Source organism: Salmo trutta, chromosome 10, assembly GCF_901001165.1.
Source record: "Salmo trutta chromosome 10, fSalTru1.1, whole genome shotgun sequence".
Lineage (NCBI taxonomy): Eukaryota > Metazoa > Chordata > Actinopteri > Salmoniformes > Salmonidae > Salmo > Salmo trutta.
Window position 1 is genome coordinate 38,278,910 of NC_042966.1, and position 15,241 is coordinate 38,294,150.

The following is a 15,241-nucleotide window of genomic DNA, read 5'->3' on the forward strand; positions in this document are numbered from 1 at the left end:
CCCTCCAGGCCAGATAACGAACACCTTCTTGTAGACTCAGATTAAAGATATGACAGATAGGAAAGGCCATAAAGTCAGCTACCATCTTCAGTAGCTTTCCAAGTAGTCAATGCCAGGTTAAGTATTGATCAATAATAATTCTCACCTCTGCTACACTAACTTAACAAAATTCTAACTTACAACGCTTTTCTTTTGATGCATGAATACGATCGCTCACTGTCAGTTGTTGGCATTTCCTGCCTAAGTTTGTCACCTTCGCCAATGAAGGAATCAAAATGAAGGAATCAATGAAGGAATCAAAATAACACCAAATGGCTGTGTGAGGAATAGATGATTCAATGAAAGATGAATTCGTTTTTCTGCCCATAATTTTAAAAGTGCTCATAAGATTTTTTCCCATCATTCATCTTGGCGTCATAATACAGTTGTTTTTGTTGAGTTGTCATAATTTCTCAATTTGCAGTAAGTCAGCCAGTCAGATGTGCAGCCCCCCAATCTCTTTCATACATAGGCGTCTCAATTTCCCATTAATCCACAGACCCTTAACAGTCAGTTTCTTAACAGGTGAACGTTTATCAATAATTAGAAGATGCAAATTTGTCAAGTGCAGCGTCTAGAAACTCCTTATGTATCACAGACTAACACACATACAAGTCACAGCAGAACCTTTTGTATGATCTCTTAAACACCATTTTAGGCCCAGCTTTTGGAACATTGGCTCTCCTAGATAGATCACTGCATCTAATAGGTACAAAATAATATTCTTCCTCTTGAGCAGACAGTTTGATGAATCAATATTCTGGTTCCCAAGAAAGTAGACCTCCCCATTTACATTTACGTCATTTAGCAGACGCTATTATCCAGAGCGACTTACAAATTGCATCACATACACCATCAAGCATTTCACATATTATTTAGATACTGACTGTTAGCACTCGGCCTATAGTAACACCTCATAATTAAAGGCTTCAGATGTGCCAGGTGAACCTGCAACCACAACACTTCAATAACACTTGACATAAGATCTTCTCTAAGCATTACAGGGATTTGGCTCTGAATATATACTGAACAAAAATATGAACGTAACATGTTAAGTGTTAGTGCCACGTTTCATGAGCTGAAAAAAAAAGGGACCAAGAAATGTCCCATATGCACGAAAAACTTATTTCGCACAAATGTTGTACACAAATTTGGTTCCATCCCTGTTAGTGAGCATTTCTCCTTTGCCAAGATAATCCATCCACCTGACAGGTGTGGCATATCAAGAAGCTGATTAAACAGCATGATCATTACACAGGTGCACTTTGTCCTGGGGACAATAAAAGGCCACTAAAACGTGCAGTTGTCTCACGCGACACAATGCCACAGATGTCTCAAGTTGAGGGAGCGTGCAATTGACATGCTGACTGTAGGAATGTCCACCAGAACTGTTGTTAGAGAATTTAACCCATTTCTCTACCATAAGCTGCCTCCGTCGTTTTAGAAAATGTCAGCACGCCCAACAGGCCTCAACTGCAGACCACGTGTAACAACGCCAGCCCAGGACCTCCACATCCGGCTTCTTCACCTGCGGGATCGTCTAAGACCAGCCACCCAGCAGCTGATGGAATTGAGAAGTATTGCTGTCTGTAATAAAGCCCATTTGTGGGTTAAAACTAAATCTGATCAGCTGGGCCTGGCTCCCCAGTGGGTGGGCCTAAGCCCTCCCAGGTCCACCCATGGCTGCTCCCCTGCCCAGTCATGTGAAATCCATAGATTAGGGCATAATGAATTTATTTTCAATTGACTGATTTTCTTATATGAACTGTAACTCAGTAAAAAAAAAAAAAATCATTGAAATTGTTGCATCTATATTTTAGTTCAGGATATATAGCAACACCATAAGTATTCCTGTCCCTTTCAAATATGTTATATCCTGGTATTGCTACTGCTGTATCAAAAGGAATGATCCAAGTAAGTCTCAGAAATGGTTAACATATTATTGTTATCTGATGTTAGGAAGTTATTGATTTCATGAACCTTATTTCTAAGGCTACATATATTAATATGGGCTATTTTCAGCCCTTTCCTGGGTAGCTTATCAGAGATAGACATAATATGGAAAACAACAAACAAATCAAGAGGAAAAATTTAAATCAGCAGTCCATTAAATCAGTTGGTGTGCGTGTGCGGTTGAAGCTACAAACCCATAGGTTTGGCTCCCATCCCTTGGGTGAAAAAAAGAAGCCACCTGCACACTGCTCTTGCTAGTATCAGCTCTTTATTAAGCTTTACGTATCGGCCTCAAGGCCAAGGGTGGACAATGAGCCTGACATAGCGGATGTAAGCAATGTCCCCACACGCTCTGGCAACTTTCATGGCCGAGATAAGTTATTTTCTCTTCCGGCGCACATTTTCAGGATAGTCCTTGTTGAGGAAGATGAGAGGAACGTACAAGTTCTTGACGCTTTCCAAAACAGCTACCTTGTCCTTGAACCTCAGGAACTTTACCACTATTGTCCTGGGCCTGTCACCTGGGCCGGTGGTGGGATTTCCAGTCCTCATGGCACGCTCCACCTCAAATCTTCCTGTGGTCCATCTTCAATTTCTCAGAGATCATTTCCTTCACCTTATCCTCAGACTTCATCCAGGTCTCATGTTGAGATCCTGCAATTCCATCCACTGTTATCATGGATTCACATACAGGATGAGAGAGGTGCTTATGCCCTAGGCAGAGAGCAGATGAGGGAGGTGCTTATGCCCTAGACCAGGGGTTGGCAATTCCAATCCTCCAGGGCCTGATTGGTACCACAATTCTGCCCCAGCTAACACACCTGACTCCAATAATCACCTAATCATGATCTTCAATTTAGAATGCAATTAGTTTAATCAGCTGTGTTTGCAATAGAGATGGAGGAAAAGTGTGACACCAAGCAGGCCCTCGAGGACTGGAGTTGCCCACCCCTGATCTAGATAGACATTAAGAACTTTGGGTTACATTAATTCGGTCATTCTCACATTCTTGGAAAGATGTCATGTGATGAAAACGTTTTGTTAGTTCCATAAAGCAGTAATCCATTAGGTTTACCTCAGGTCCAAGCTAGCACCATTTATTCACACAGATTTCCCTTTAGGCTAACTCAATCTACCGGATGACATATTAAAAACCAAACATTTGTTCCTGCCATTTTAGCCTAAAAAGAAACATTAGGAGCAGTAAAATGACTGACTAGTGAGAGATTTTCGTGACTGTCTCCTTGTGAGTTTAGTGTGTCTCAGAATGCTGTATGAGTGCTGCAGACTTCCCCCAGCTCCCGTGTTTACCAAGTAACTGTACCTTGTAGAAGACGTCTGGTACGTACTGCTCCGTGCTGGACTCTTTAGCGTAGCCCAGCTCAGGGGCGTCTCGGCAGGGCAGTAGACACTCATCTCTGACCAGGGCCATGCACTGGTTAGACACCTGGTAACCCTCAAAGTGCACCTGGTTATCAGGACCACCTGCAGGGAGAGGAAGTGAGGCACACAGTCACCCTCACTGAACATCTTGAATATCACAAGAACAGGAAGTCATCATCATCATCATCATCATCATGTAAGCATGATTGCTCCGTTATACAATAGCGCAGGCCCAGGATAGCCACATTATATTCATAGAATCACAGCCATGGCTGTGCTGAAATTTCCACATCTCATTGGTCCTTGGGACAACATTTCATTCACACCCAAGTTCACGTCCAAAACTTGAAGTGAGCCGTCAGGAGAATGCAGGCTACAGGTTTGTTCTTATTACACGTAAACATTAACAAAATGAGTCAGTCGGTGCAAACACTCGCGCTCCCGAGGGGCACAGCGGTCTAAGGCACTGCATCACAGAGCTAGAGGCGTTACTACAGACCCTGGTTCGAGTCCCATAGGGTGGCGCACAATTGGCCCAGCGTCGTCCGGGCTAGGGTTTGGCCGTCATTGTAAATTAAGAATTTGTTCTTAACTGACTTGCCTAGTTAAATAAAAAAAGTTAAATAAAAAAAGAAATGTATTGTAACAACGTTCTGCTTTACTATCCTCAAAGCAAAGTCCAACATATACAGTTGAAGTGGGAAGTTTACATACACCTTAGCCAAATACATTTAAAACTCAGCTTCACAATTCCTGACATGTAATCCTAGTAAAAATTCCGTCTTAGGTCAGTTAGGATCACCACTTTATTTTAAGAATGTGAAATGTCAGAATAAGAGCATAGAGAATGATTCATTTTAGCTTTTATTTCTTTCATCATATTCACAGTGGGTCAGAAGTTCACATACACTCAATTAGTATTTGGTAGCATTGCCTTTAAATTGTTTAACTTGGGTCAAACGTTTAGGCTAGCCTTCCACAAGCTTCCCACAATAAGTTGGGTGAATTTCTCCCATTCTTCCTGACAGAGCTGGTGTAACCGAGTCAGGTTTGTAGGCTCAGAAACGCTTTTCAGTTCTGCCCACAAATTTTCTATAGGATTGAGGTCAGGGCTTTGTGATGGCCACTCCAGTACCTTGACTTTGTTGTCCTTAAGCCGTTTTTCCACAACTTTGGAAGTATGCTTGGGGTCATTATCCATTTGGAAGACCCATTTGCGACCAAGCTTTAACTTCCTGACTGATGTCTTGAGATGTTGCTTCAATATAACCACAACTTTCCTCCTCATGATGCCACCCATTTTGTGAAGTGCACCAGTCCCTCCTGCAGCAAAGCACCCCCACAACATGATGCTGCCACCCCCGTGCTTCATGGTTGGGATGGTATTCTTCGGCTTGCAAGCTTCCCTCTTTTTCCTCCAAACATAACGATGGTCATTATGGCCAAACAGTTCTATTTTTGTTTCATCAGACCAGAGGACATTTCTCCAAAAAGTACGATCTTTGTCCCCATGTGCAGTTGCAAACCGTAGTCTGGCTTTTTTATGGCGGTTTTGGAGCAGTGGGTTCTTCCTTGCTGAGCGTCCTTTCAGGTTATGTCGATATAGGACTCGTTTTACTGTGGATATAGATACTTTTGTACCTGTTTCCTCCAGCATCTTCACAAGGTCCTTTGCTGTTGTTCTGGGATTGATTTGCACTTATTACACCAAAATACGTTAATCTCTAGGATACAGAACGCGTCTCCTTCCTGAGCGGTATGACGGCTGCGTGGTCCCATGGTGTTTATACTTGTGTACCATTGTTCGTTCAGATGAAGGTGGTACCTTCAGGCGTTTGGAAATTGCTCCCAAGGATGAACCAGACTTGTGGAGGTCTAAAATATTTTTTTCTGTGGTCTTGGCTGATTTCTTTTGATTTTCATGATGTCAAGCAAAGAGGCACAGAGTTTGAAGGTAGGCCTTGAAATACATCCACAGGTACACCTCCAATTGACTCAAATGATGTCAATTAGCCTATCAGAAGCTTCTAAAGCTATGACATTTTCTGGAATTTTCCAAGCTGTTTAAAGGCACAGTCAACTTAGTGTATGTAAACTTCTCACACACTGGAATTGCGATACAGTGAACTATAAGTGAAATAATCTGTCTGTAAACAATTGCTGGAAAAATTACTTGTGTCGTGCACAAAGTAGATGTCCTAACTGACTTGCCAAAACTATAGTTTGTTAACAAGAAATTTGTGGAGTGGTTGAAAAAGAAGTTTTAATGACTACAACCTAAGTTTATGTAAACTTCCGACTTCAACTGTACCTACTGCTTTAGAGTGAGTCAGACAACAAGGACACATCTACACCTGCTTCTGGTCTGGTAGGATTCTGTTGTAGAAGTCATTAAATGGCCTTGTTAGGTCCGTGTACCTGTGGCCACCACAGTGATGAACTTGGACCCAAAGTGTCCGTCGGGTGAGAGTCTACAGGGGTTACACTGTTGGTTCTGGAAGTGTCCAGCCGTGATGCACTCCTCCGCACTTAGGAAGTACGAGTCCTTGTTCCTGGTGTATTTGACTGTGCCTATCCTGGTGTCTTCAGAGAGAAGGTCAGTGAAGATCCACCCCACCTATAGAAGAGACCACATAGGAAAACTATGATCAGCAAAGTGAAGCTCACCACAGCTCATCAAACTCCACATCGTTGGACCAAGAATATATTATACCTTTGTTCGAGTAACCTATATTCATAAGATAATTCTCTGGTGTGGACAGCTATAGTAACAAACGGTGTGCATTCAGGAAGTATTTAGACCCCTTGATTTTCCACATTTTGTTACAGCCTTATTCTAAAATGGATTAAAAAAATTGTTTCCCCCCGACAATCATTAGATAATACACTATAATGACAAAGCAAAATGTTTTATTTATTAATTTTTGCCAATTTATAAAATACAAAATAGAAATATCACATTTACATAAGTATTCAGACCCTTTACTCAGTACTTTGTTGAAGCACCTTTGGTAAGTACAGCCTCGAGTCTTCTTGGGTATGACCCTAAAAGCTTGGCACGCCTGTATATTGGGAGTTTCTCCCATTGTTCTCTGCAGATTCTCTCAAGCTCTGTCAGGTTGGATGGGGAGCGTCGCCACAGAGCTATTTTCAGGTCTCTCCAGAGATGTTCGATCAGGTTCAAGTCCGGGCTCTGGCTGGGCCACTCAAGGACATTCAGAGACTTGTCCAAGGCCACTCCTGCGTTGTCTTGGCTGTGTGCTTAGGGTCGTTGTCCTGTTGGAAGGTGAACCTGCTCTGGAGCAGGTTTTCATCAAGGATCTCTGTACTTTGCTCTGTTAATCTTTGCCTTGATTCTGACTAGTCTCCCAGTCCCTGAAAAACATGCATGATGCTGCCACTACCACGCTTCACCGTAGGGATGATGCCAGGTTTCCTCCAGACGTTTCCAGGTTTCCTTCCTCTGTCTGGCCACTCTACCATAAAGGCCTGATTGGTGGAGCGCTGCAGAGATGGTTGCCCTTCTGGAAGGTTCTCCCATCTCCACAGACAAACTCCGGAGCTATGTCAGAGTGACCATCGGGTTCTTGGTCACCTCCCTGACCAAGGTCTTTCTCTCACGATTGCTCAGTTTGGCCAGGCAGCTGTGTTATTGCAGAACTTCACTGCTGCAGAAATGTTATGGTAGCCTTCCCCAGATCTGTGTCTCGACACAATCCTGTCTCAGAGCTCTACGGACAACTCCTAAGATCTCACAGCTTGGTTTTTGCTCTGGCATGCACTGTCAACTGTGGGACATTATATAGACAGGTGTGTACCTTTCCAAATCATGTCCAATCAATTTAATTTACCACAGGGGGACTCCAATCAAGTTGTAGAAACATCTCAAGGCTGATCAATGGAAACAGGATGCACCGGAACTCAATTTTGAGTCTCATAGCAGAGACTCTGAATACTTATGTAAATAAGGTATTACGGTTTTTCACTTTTAATAAATTAGCAAACATTTCTAGTAACCTGTTTTCGCTTTGTCATTATGGGGTATTGTGATGTCATTATGGGGTATTGTGATGTCATTATGGGGTATTATGTGTAGATTGATGAGGGAATAACTTTTTTTTTATCCCTTTTAGAATACCAAAAGATATATATATATATGTTCTTGCATACCCCTCACGGACCAAGACAGGGCTGGCAAGCTGCTAGTGTGTTACATTTAGTCTACTGTGTTCTCTGGCTTGGGTAATCATTTCTATGGAGGAACTTCCTGGAGTTGAAACATTGACAAGGCACTTAAACATAACGCACTAAGTTCAATTAAACTGTTGAAATGTTTTTCTTTGAATAAATAAATAAATAATAATTAAAAAAAAAATATATATATATATATATATATAAATATATATCATAAAATGTGGAAAATGGGAAAGGGTCTGAATACTTTCCGAATGCACTGTATGGACAACAGAAAGAACACTGATTGGGTTTCTTTCTTAAAATCCATGATGGTTACATAAACTTTCTACACATTACATACACTATGGCCTCAGGGCATATGGAAGCTGTTTAAAGCCACTATCCTGTAAAGACTGAGGAATCTAGGGAATGCCCCATATTGATTAGTGCCTCATGGCCCCAGTGGTCTATAATGATAGGCCAGTCAGACTGGACAGTAGCTGTTCTGTCTACAGCCTCCTGGGCTTGAACCCAGATGTTCTCCTCAAATCAAATTGTATTTGTCACAGACATGGTTTGCATATGTTAATGAGAGTGTAGCGAAATGCTTGTGCTTCTGGTTCCGACAGTGCAGAAATATCTAACAAGTAATCGAACAATTTCCCAACAACTACCTAATACACACAAATCGAAAAAAATAAAAATTTAAAAGAAAAGGGGTGAATGAGAATATGTACATATAAATATATTGATGAGCGATGGCCGAGCGGCATAGGTAAGGTGCAATAGATGGTATAAAATACAGTTAACACATGAGTAATGTAAGATATAGTTAATACACATTATTAAAATGGAATTATTTAAAGTGGCATTTTTTTTAAAGTGACTAGTGAACCAGATGAAGGGTTGTACATGGAAAAGGATACTACCCCTCCAATGCTGTGATAAATTGTGACATCAAAATACAAATGTGGTACTAAGTCAGCTGGACACATATTGAAGAGCACAATAGATTAGAGGTATGTAGGGTACTAGGCAGGTTCAAAATCTGGATCAGGGACATGGGAAAAATAAAGTCCATAGTTTTAGCTAGTGGCGTGGTCTAACCTTGCGCAGGCCCAGTTTGGCTGCGATCTCCTCCACGGCTGCAGCTTTAGGGTCCTCTACCAGCTCAAGACTGTTCTGGGTGGCAATCTGATGGACAGAGGAATTCACAAGAGCTCAAATTCAACAAACTAAATAAAACATGTAGGATAAAAAAAATTCTAAAAAAAGTACACAACCTTAAAGTTGTTGCCAATAGCCTAAGAAATATATATATATAAATAAATATAAATATATAAAACACACACACACGTTCAAAAGTGTGGAGTCAATTAGAAAATGTGCTTTTCTTAAAAAAAAAAGGACATTTGTCCATTTAAAATAACATCAAATTGATCAGCAATACAGTGTAGACATTGTTAATGATGTAAATGACTATTGTAGCTGGAAACGGCTGATTTTTTATGGAATATCTACATAGGCGTACAGAGGCCCATTATCAGCAACCATCACTCCTGTGTTCCAATGTCACGTTGTGTTAGACTTTTAAAATTAGAAACTTGGATTAGCTAACTGATCATTAGAAAACCCTTTTGCAATTACGTTAGCACAACTGAAAACTGTTGTTCTGATTAAAGAAGCAATAAAACTGGCTTTCTTTAGACTAGTTGAGTATCAGCATTTGTGGGTTCGATTACATGCTCAAAATGGCCAGAAACAAAGACCTTTCTTCTGAAACTTGTCAGTCTATTCTTGTTCTGAGAAATGAAGGCTATTCCATGCGAGAAATTGCCAATAAACTGAATATCTCATACAACACTGTGTACTACTCCCTTCACAGAACAGTGCAAACTTGCTCTAACCAGGAAAAAAAAAAAGAAAAAAAGTGGGAGGTCCCGGTGCACAACTGAGCAAGAGGACAAGTATATTAGAGTGTCTCGTTTGAGAAACAGATGCCTCACAAGTCCTAAATAGTACCCACAAAACACCAGTCTCAACTTCAACAGTGACGAGGTGACTCCGGGATGCTGGCCTTCTAGGCAGAGTTCCTCTGTCCACTGTCTGTTCTTTTGCCCATCTTAATCTTTTTTTATTGGCCAGACTGAGGTATGGCTTTTTCATTGCAACTCTGCCATAACCCCACCAAGGGGCACTCTGTTCACAACTTTGACCACTCGCCCACACAACGCCATACACGTGGTCAGCGGTTGTGAGGCCGGTTTGACGAACTGCCATGTTGCAGGGGGCTTATGGTAGAGAAATGAATTCAATTATCTGGCAACAGCTCTGGTGGATATTCCTGCAGTCATCATGCCAATTGCACGCTCCCTCACAACTTCAGACATCTGTGGCATTGTGTTATGTGACAAAACTGCACATTTTAGTGGCCTTTTATTGTAACCGGCACAAGGTGCACCTGTGTAATGATCGTGCTGTTTAATCAGCTTCTTGATATGCCACACCTGTCAGGTGGATGGATTATCTTGGCAAAGGAGAAATGCTCACTAACAGGGATGTAAACACATTTGTGTACAACATTTGAGAGAAATAAGCTTTTTGTGTGTATGGAACATTTCTGTAAACTTTTATTTTAGCTCATGAAACATGGGACCAACACTTTACATGTGGTGTATGCATTTTTGTTCAGTGTAGATACAATGATCTGATTAAGTCTGATAAAAATACTGCTCCTGCAATGGCAGCACTTCATCAATACCCATTCCCCATTGGAAGTGAACCTACTGCCATCCTGTGGTTACCTAATCTTACTACATCTACAACTCACTAACAAACCATTGGACTGACTCCAGAGTGCAGAACACTCACCTGCGGGGGTTCGTAGATGGCAGCGACCTCAGCTCTGATGGCCAGAGGGATGTCTTTGTGCTCCGTGTACCTGCCGTACAGGTAGCCCATCCTCTGGCTGCCCGTCTTCCTCCAGAAGTCCAGGAAACGGTCTGCGATGGTGTGGTTCTCAAACATGATGTTGTCTATATGTCTGTATTTCTGTTGGCAGGGATGAGGCAGGTTATTAAATCAACATCTCCACTAGGAATGAGTAGAGGTTGAGAAACCTCTTGAGGTGCATTTCAATAGGTTCCTCTCCTCGTGTCCTTTTCTAATCTGAACTGATGTGACAGAAGTAGAGAGGTGAAAAAGTGAAAACAAAAAGCCTTCTAAGTACCAATCCACCATATTGCCTTGTTATCCCCCATCCTGTTAGACCCAATGACTAAATGAAGCCAAGGAAACAAGGAGGAGCTACTCTAGAAAAGGGTTTGCCAAACTCAGTCCTGCCCCACCCCCCTCTCCAGGTACACAGTTTGGTTTTTGCCCTAGCACTACACAGAGCATTCAAATAATCAAAGCTCGATGAGTTGGTTCTTTTAAAAATCAGCAGTGTAGTGCTAGTGCAAAACAAATTAAAAATGAAACATGCGCCCGGGGGGGGGGGGGGGGGCAGGACCGAGTTTGGGAAACCCTGCTTGAGACTTCCCGAGATGGACCCTTAGCAGTAAAGAGGAGTATTGAGATGGACCCTTGGCAGTAAAGTGGAGATAGTTATAGGGTGTACTTGTCTATTGAGGGTGATGGCGCTGGGCTGGCACTTTGTGCAGATACCCTCTGGCCAGGGAGGGTGACCCTCGCAGCCCGACTTGATCTTACAGCTGATGTTCTCCAGGGCCACAAACTTCCCTCTGTAGAGGAAAATAAGATTTGAATAAAGACAAAGAGCTTGTAGATGTGGCCAATCCTCCTGCTAGAGAAGAGCAGAGTATACAGAGTGTATATTCTATTGATGTTGTCATGACAAACACGTTGCCAAGACAATACCGACAGATCTGGAACCTGGTGCCACTCACTTGTCAGCGCCTCCTGTCAGCTTGCGGATGTAGGCATGGAATGACATGTGTTTGACAGGTGGCTCTAGGTGACTCAGGTACTCTTCGTCAAAAGGCTGGCAGATAGAAAACAATTAAACTCACAGCAAAGTTGACACGTAAAACAATTTGAAAGAAGAGCAAATTGTTGGATGAATGAAGGAGGAAAGAGCACTTACCTCTAGGGGCACACAGTGCACGCACTTTCCCATAGATCCATGTCGACACCTGAAACAACAACCATTACACTGATACAATTGAATGGCTTAATACAATTACATAACTAGCTGGCAACAGTCTCTTATGCAGTCTCTTAGCAGTTCGCAAAAAAAAGCCTAATCTATTACTCCAAAACTGCAGCTTGTGGTTGGAACACACACTTCCCTACTTTAACCAACCAGACCATTTTGAATTTGTGATCAAGCGGACTTTATTTGGCAAGGAATGAACCTCTTCTACAGATTATGTTAGTGTATCCCATCAGTTAGATAGGCAATCATTTCTGTATGCCTAATGAGAGTGGAGCGTGGATGTGTAGAAGGAGCGTCAGATTGAAGATGAGTGAGAGACACGTAACGGAGGGAAAAGGAGAAATGTAAGGAGAAGAACTGTGATCACATGGCTAGGTATCTTTTTTTGTTTTGAGTCCCTAAACTGCAATACACAAGTAACACTCGAGTCAAATGTGAATTAACAGTCGTCTTCGGGACAAAAATGTCACTCGCCCAAAGCAGATTCCAGATGCCTAAGGCTTCTATATATATATATATATATATGACTGTGGTAGGCTTGGGCGAAATACCGCTTATACCGGGGCATTTTGAAATACCGACGGCCACTGCTTTTAACTATAAGTATACCTAAATCATATCCAGCTCATGATAAGTGGCTAGATGTCAAGATCAAGATCTTCTTGGTTACAGCAGAGACCCCCATCCTGGATTAAAATCCCTGTTGCTTAAAATAGTTTGGTGCATCAAATAGCACCTGCTATATTTTATATTTGAGATACTTCAAAATAGCCACCCTTGGCATTGACAGCTTCGCACACTCTTGGCATTCTCTTAACCAACTTCACCTGGAATGCTTTTCCAAAAGTCTTGGAGTTCCCACATATGCTGAGCACTTGTTGGCTGCTTTTCCATCTTAATTGGGTTGAGGTCGGATGATTGTGGAGGCCAGGTCATCTGATGCAGCACTCCATCACTCTCCATCTTGGTCAAATAGCCCTTACACAGCCCGGAGTTGTGTTGGATCATTGTCCTATTGAAAAACAAATGATTGTCCCACTACGCGCAAACCAGATGGGATGGCGTATCACTGCGGAATGCTGTGGTAGACATGCTGGTTAAGTGTGACCTTGAATTCTAAATAAAAGCAAATTCCCCCCCCCCCCCACACCATCACGCCTCCTCCTCCATGCTTCACGGTGGGAACTACACATGCACAGTTCACCTACCCTGTGTCTCACAAAGACATGGCGGTTGGAACCAAAAATCTCAAATTTGGACTCATCAGACCAAAGGACAGATTTCCACCGGTCTATTGTCCATTGCTCGTGTTTCTTGGCCCAAGCAAGTATTTTATTGGCGCCCTTGCTGTCTCTGCCTGGCTGGTTCCCCTCTCTCCACTGGGATTCTCTGCCTCTAACCCTATTACAGGGGCTGAGTCACTGGCTTACTGGTGTTCTTCCATGCCTTCCCTGGGAGGGGTGCGTCACTTGAGTGGGTTGAGTCACTGACGTGGTCTTCCTGTCTGGGTTGGCGCCCCACCTTGGGTTGTGCCGTGGCGGAGATCTTTGTGGGCTATACTCAGCCTTGTCTCAGGATGGTAAGTTGGTGGTTGGAGAAACCCTCTAGTGGTGTGGGGGCTGTGCTTTGGCAAAGTGGGTGGGGTTATATCCTGCCTGTTTGGCCCTGTCTGGGGGTATCATCAGATGGGGCCACAGTGTCTCCTGACCCCTCCTGTCTCAGCCTCCAGTATTTATGCTGCAGTAGTTTGTGTCGGGAGGCTAGGGTCACTGTTACATCTGGAGTATTTCTCGTCTTATCCAGTGTCCTGTGTGAATTTAAATATGCTCTCTCTAATTCTCTCTCTCTCTCGGAGGACCTGAGCCCTAGGACCATGCCTCAGGACTACCTGGCATGATGACTCCTTGCTTTCCCCAGTCCACCTGGCCATGCTGCTGCTCCAGTTTCAACTGTTCTGCCTGCGGCTATGGAACCCTGACCTGTTCACCGGACGTGCTACCTGTCCCAGACCTGCTGTTTTCAACTCTCTAGAGACAGCAGGAGCGGTAGAGATACTCTCAATGATCGGCTATGAAAAAGCCAACTGACACTTACTCTTGAGTTGCTGACTTGTTGCACCCTCGACAACTACTGTGATTATTATTATTTGACCATTCTGGTCATTTATGAACATCTTCGCCATGTACTGTTATAATCTCAACCCGGCACAGCCAGAAGAGGATTGGCCACCCCTCAGCCTGGTTCCTCTCTAGGTTTCTTCCTAGATTTTGGGCTTTCTAGGGAGTTTTTCCTAGCCACTGTGCTTCTACACCTGCATTGCTTGCTATTTGGGGTTTTAGGCTGGCTTTCTGTACAGCACTTTGAGATATCAGCTGATGTAAGAAGGGCTATATAAATGCATATCTTTTGATTAGTAGTGGTTTCTTTGCAGCAATTCGACCATGATTGCCTGATGTACACAGTTTCCTCTGAACAGTTGATGTTGAGATGTGTGTTACTTGAAATCTGAAGCATTTATTTGGCCTGCAACTTCTGAGGCTGGTAACTCTAATGAACTTATCCTTTGCAGCAGAGTTAACTCTGGGTCTTCCTTTCCTATGGCGGTCCTCATGAGAGCCAGTGTCATCATAACACTTGATGTGATGGTTTTTGCAACTGCACTTGAAGAAACTTTCAAAGTTCTTGACCTTTTCCAGATTGACTGACCTTCATGTTTTAAAGTAATGATGGACTGTTCTTGCCATAATATGGACTTGGTCTTTTACCAAATAGGGCTATCTTCTGTATACCACAACTGATTGGCTCATAACGCATTATTAAGGAAAGAAATTCCACAAATTAACAAGGGACATCTGTTAATTGAAATGCATTCCAGGTGACTACCTCATGAAGCTGGTTGAGAGAATACCAAGTGTCCAAAGCTGTCATCAAGGCAAAGGGTGGCTACTTTGAAGAATCTCAAATATATTTAGATTTTTTTTTAAACCCTTTTTGGTTACTACATGATCCCATGTGTTATTTCATAGTTGTGACGTCTTCACTATAATTCTACAATGCAGAAAATATTAAAAATAAAGAAAAACCCTGGAATGAGTAGGTGTGTCCAAACTTGTGACTGGTATTGTATATAAATCTTACAGCTGTGGATCACTGTTCTTCTAGATCATTGCTTAAATACAACATATAGAAAGTAAATAAAGCTCTTACAGCTGTGGATCTTTGTTCCTGTAGATCTTTCCCTCCTGCTTGGCCAGGTACTGGTCGATCTCGTCCTCGGAGATGTGGGGAGCCGAGTGAGAGCGTGACATCATGGACGATGAAGAAGAGGACGAATGGGAGGTAGAGGGTAGTGATGACGAGTGAGGCGTGGCCACGTCCATGGTCTCTCCTGCTGGTCCCGGGGAGCCCGAGGGGTACAGGTAGAGCATGTCTCCATGTCTAGAGGGAGGGAAGAATTAGACACATTAAATTCACCCACACACACACACAATGAGCATAATGACAATCCAAGGT

At 42.8% G+C, this 15,241-nt stretch overlaps 1 protein-coding gene across 1 annotated transcript in view; it reads right to left on the minus strand.

Annotated features, from left to right (window-relative positions):
* The window catches only part of LOC115201690 (nuclear protein localization protein 4 homolog), a 31,649-nt gene that overhangs the window by 12,141 nt on the left and 4,267 nt on the right, over positions 1–15,241 (minus strand). The window contains exons 4-11 of the mRNA XM_029765514.1: positions 14,936–15,166; positions 11,657–11,705; positions 11,460–11,554; positions 11,171–11,294; positions 10,423–10,602; positions 8,659–8,745; positions 5,794–5,992; positions 3,317–3,477 (exon numbers count right to left, since the gene is read on the minus strand). Of these exons, the coding sequence (XP_029621374.1) occupies positions 3,317–3,477; positions 5,794–5,992; positions 8,659–8,745; positions 10,423–10,602; positions 11,171–11,294; positions 11,460–11,554; positions 11,657–11,705; positions 14,936–15,166 (1,126 nt within the window). The remainder of the gene's footprint in view (positions 1–3,316; positions 3,478–5,793; positions 5,993–8,658; positions 8,746–10,422; positions 10,603–11,170; positions 11,295–11,459; positions 11,555–11,656; positions 11,706–14,935; positions 15,167–15,241) is intronic.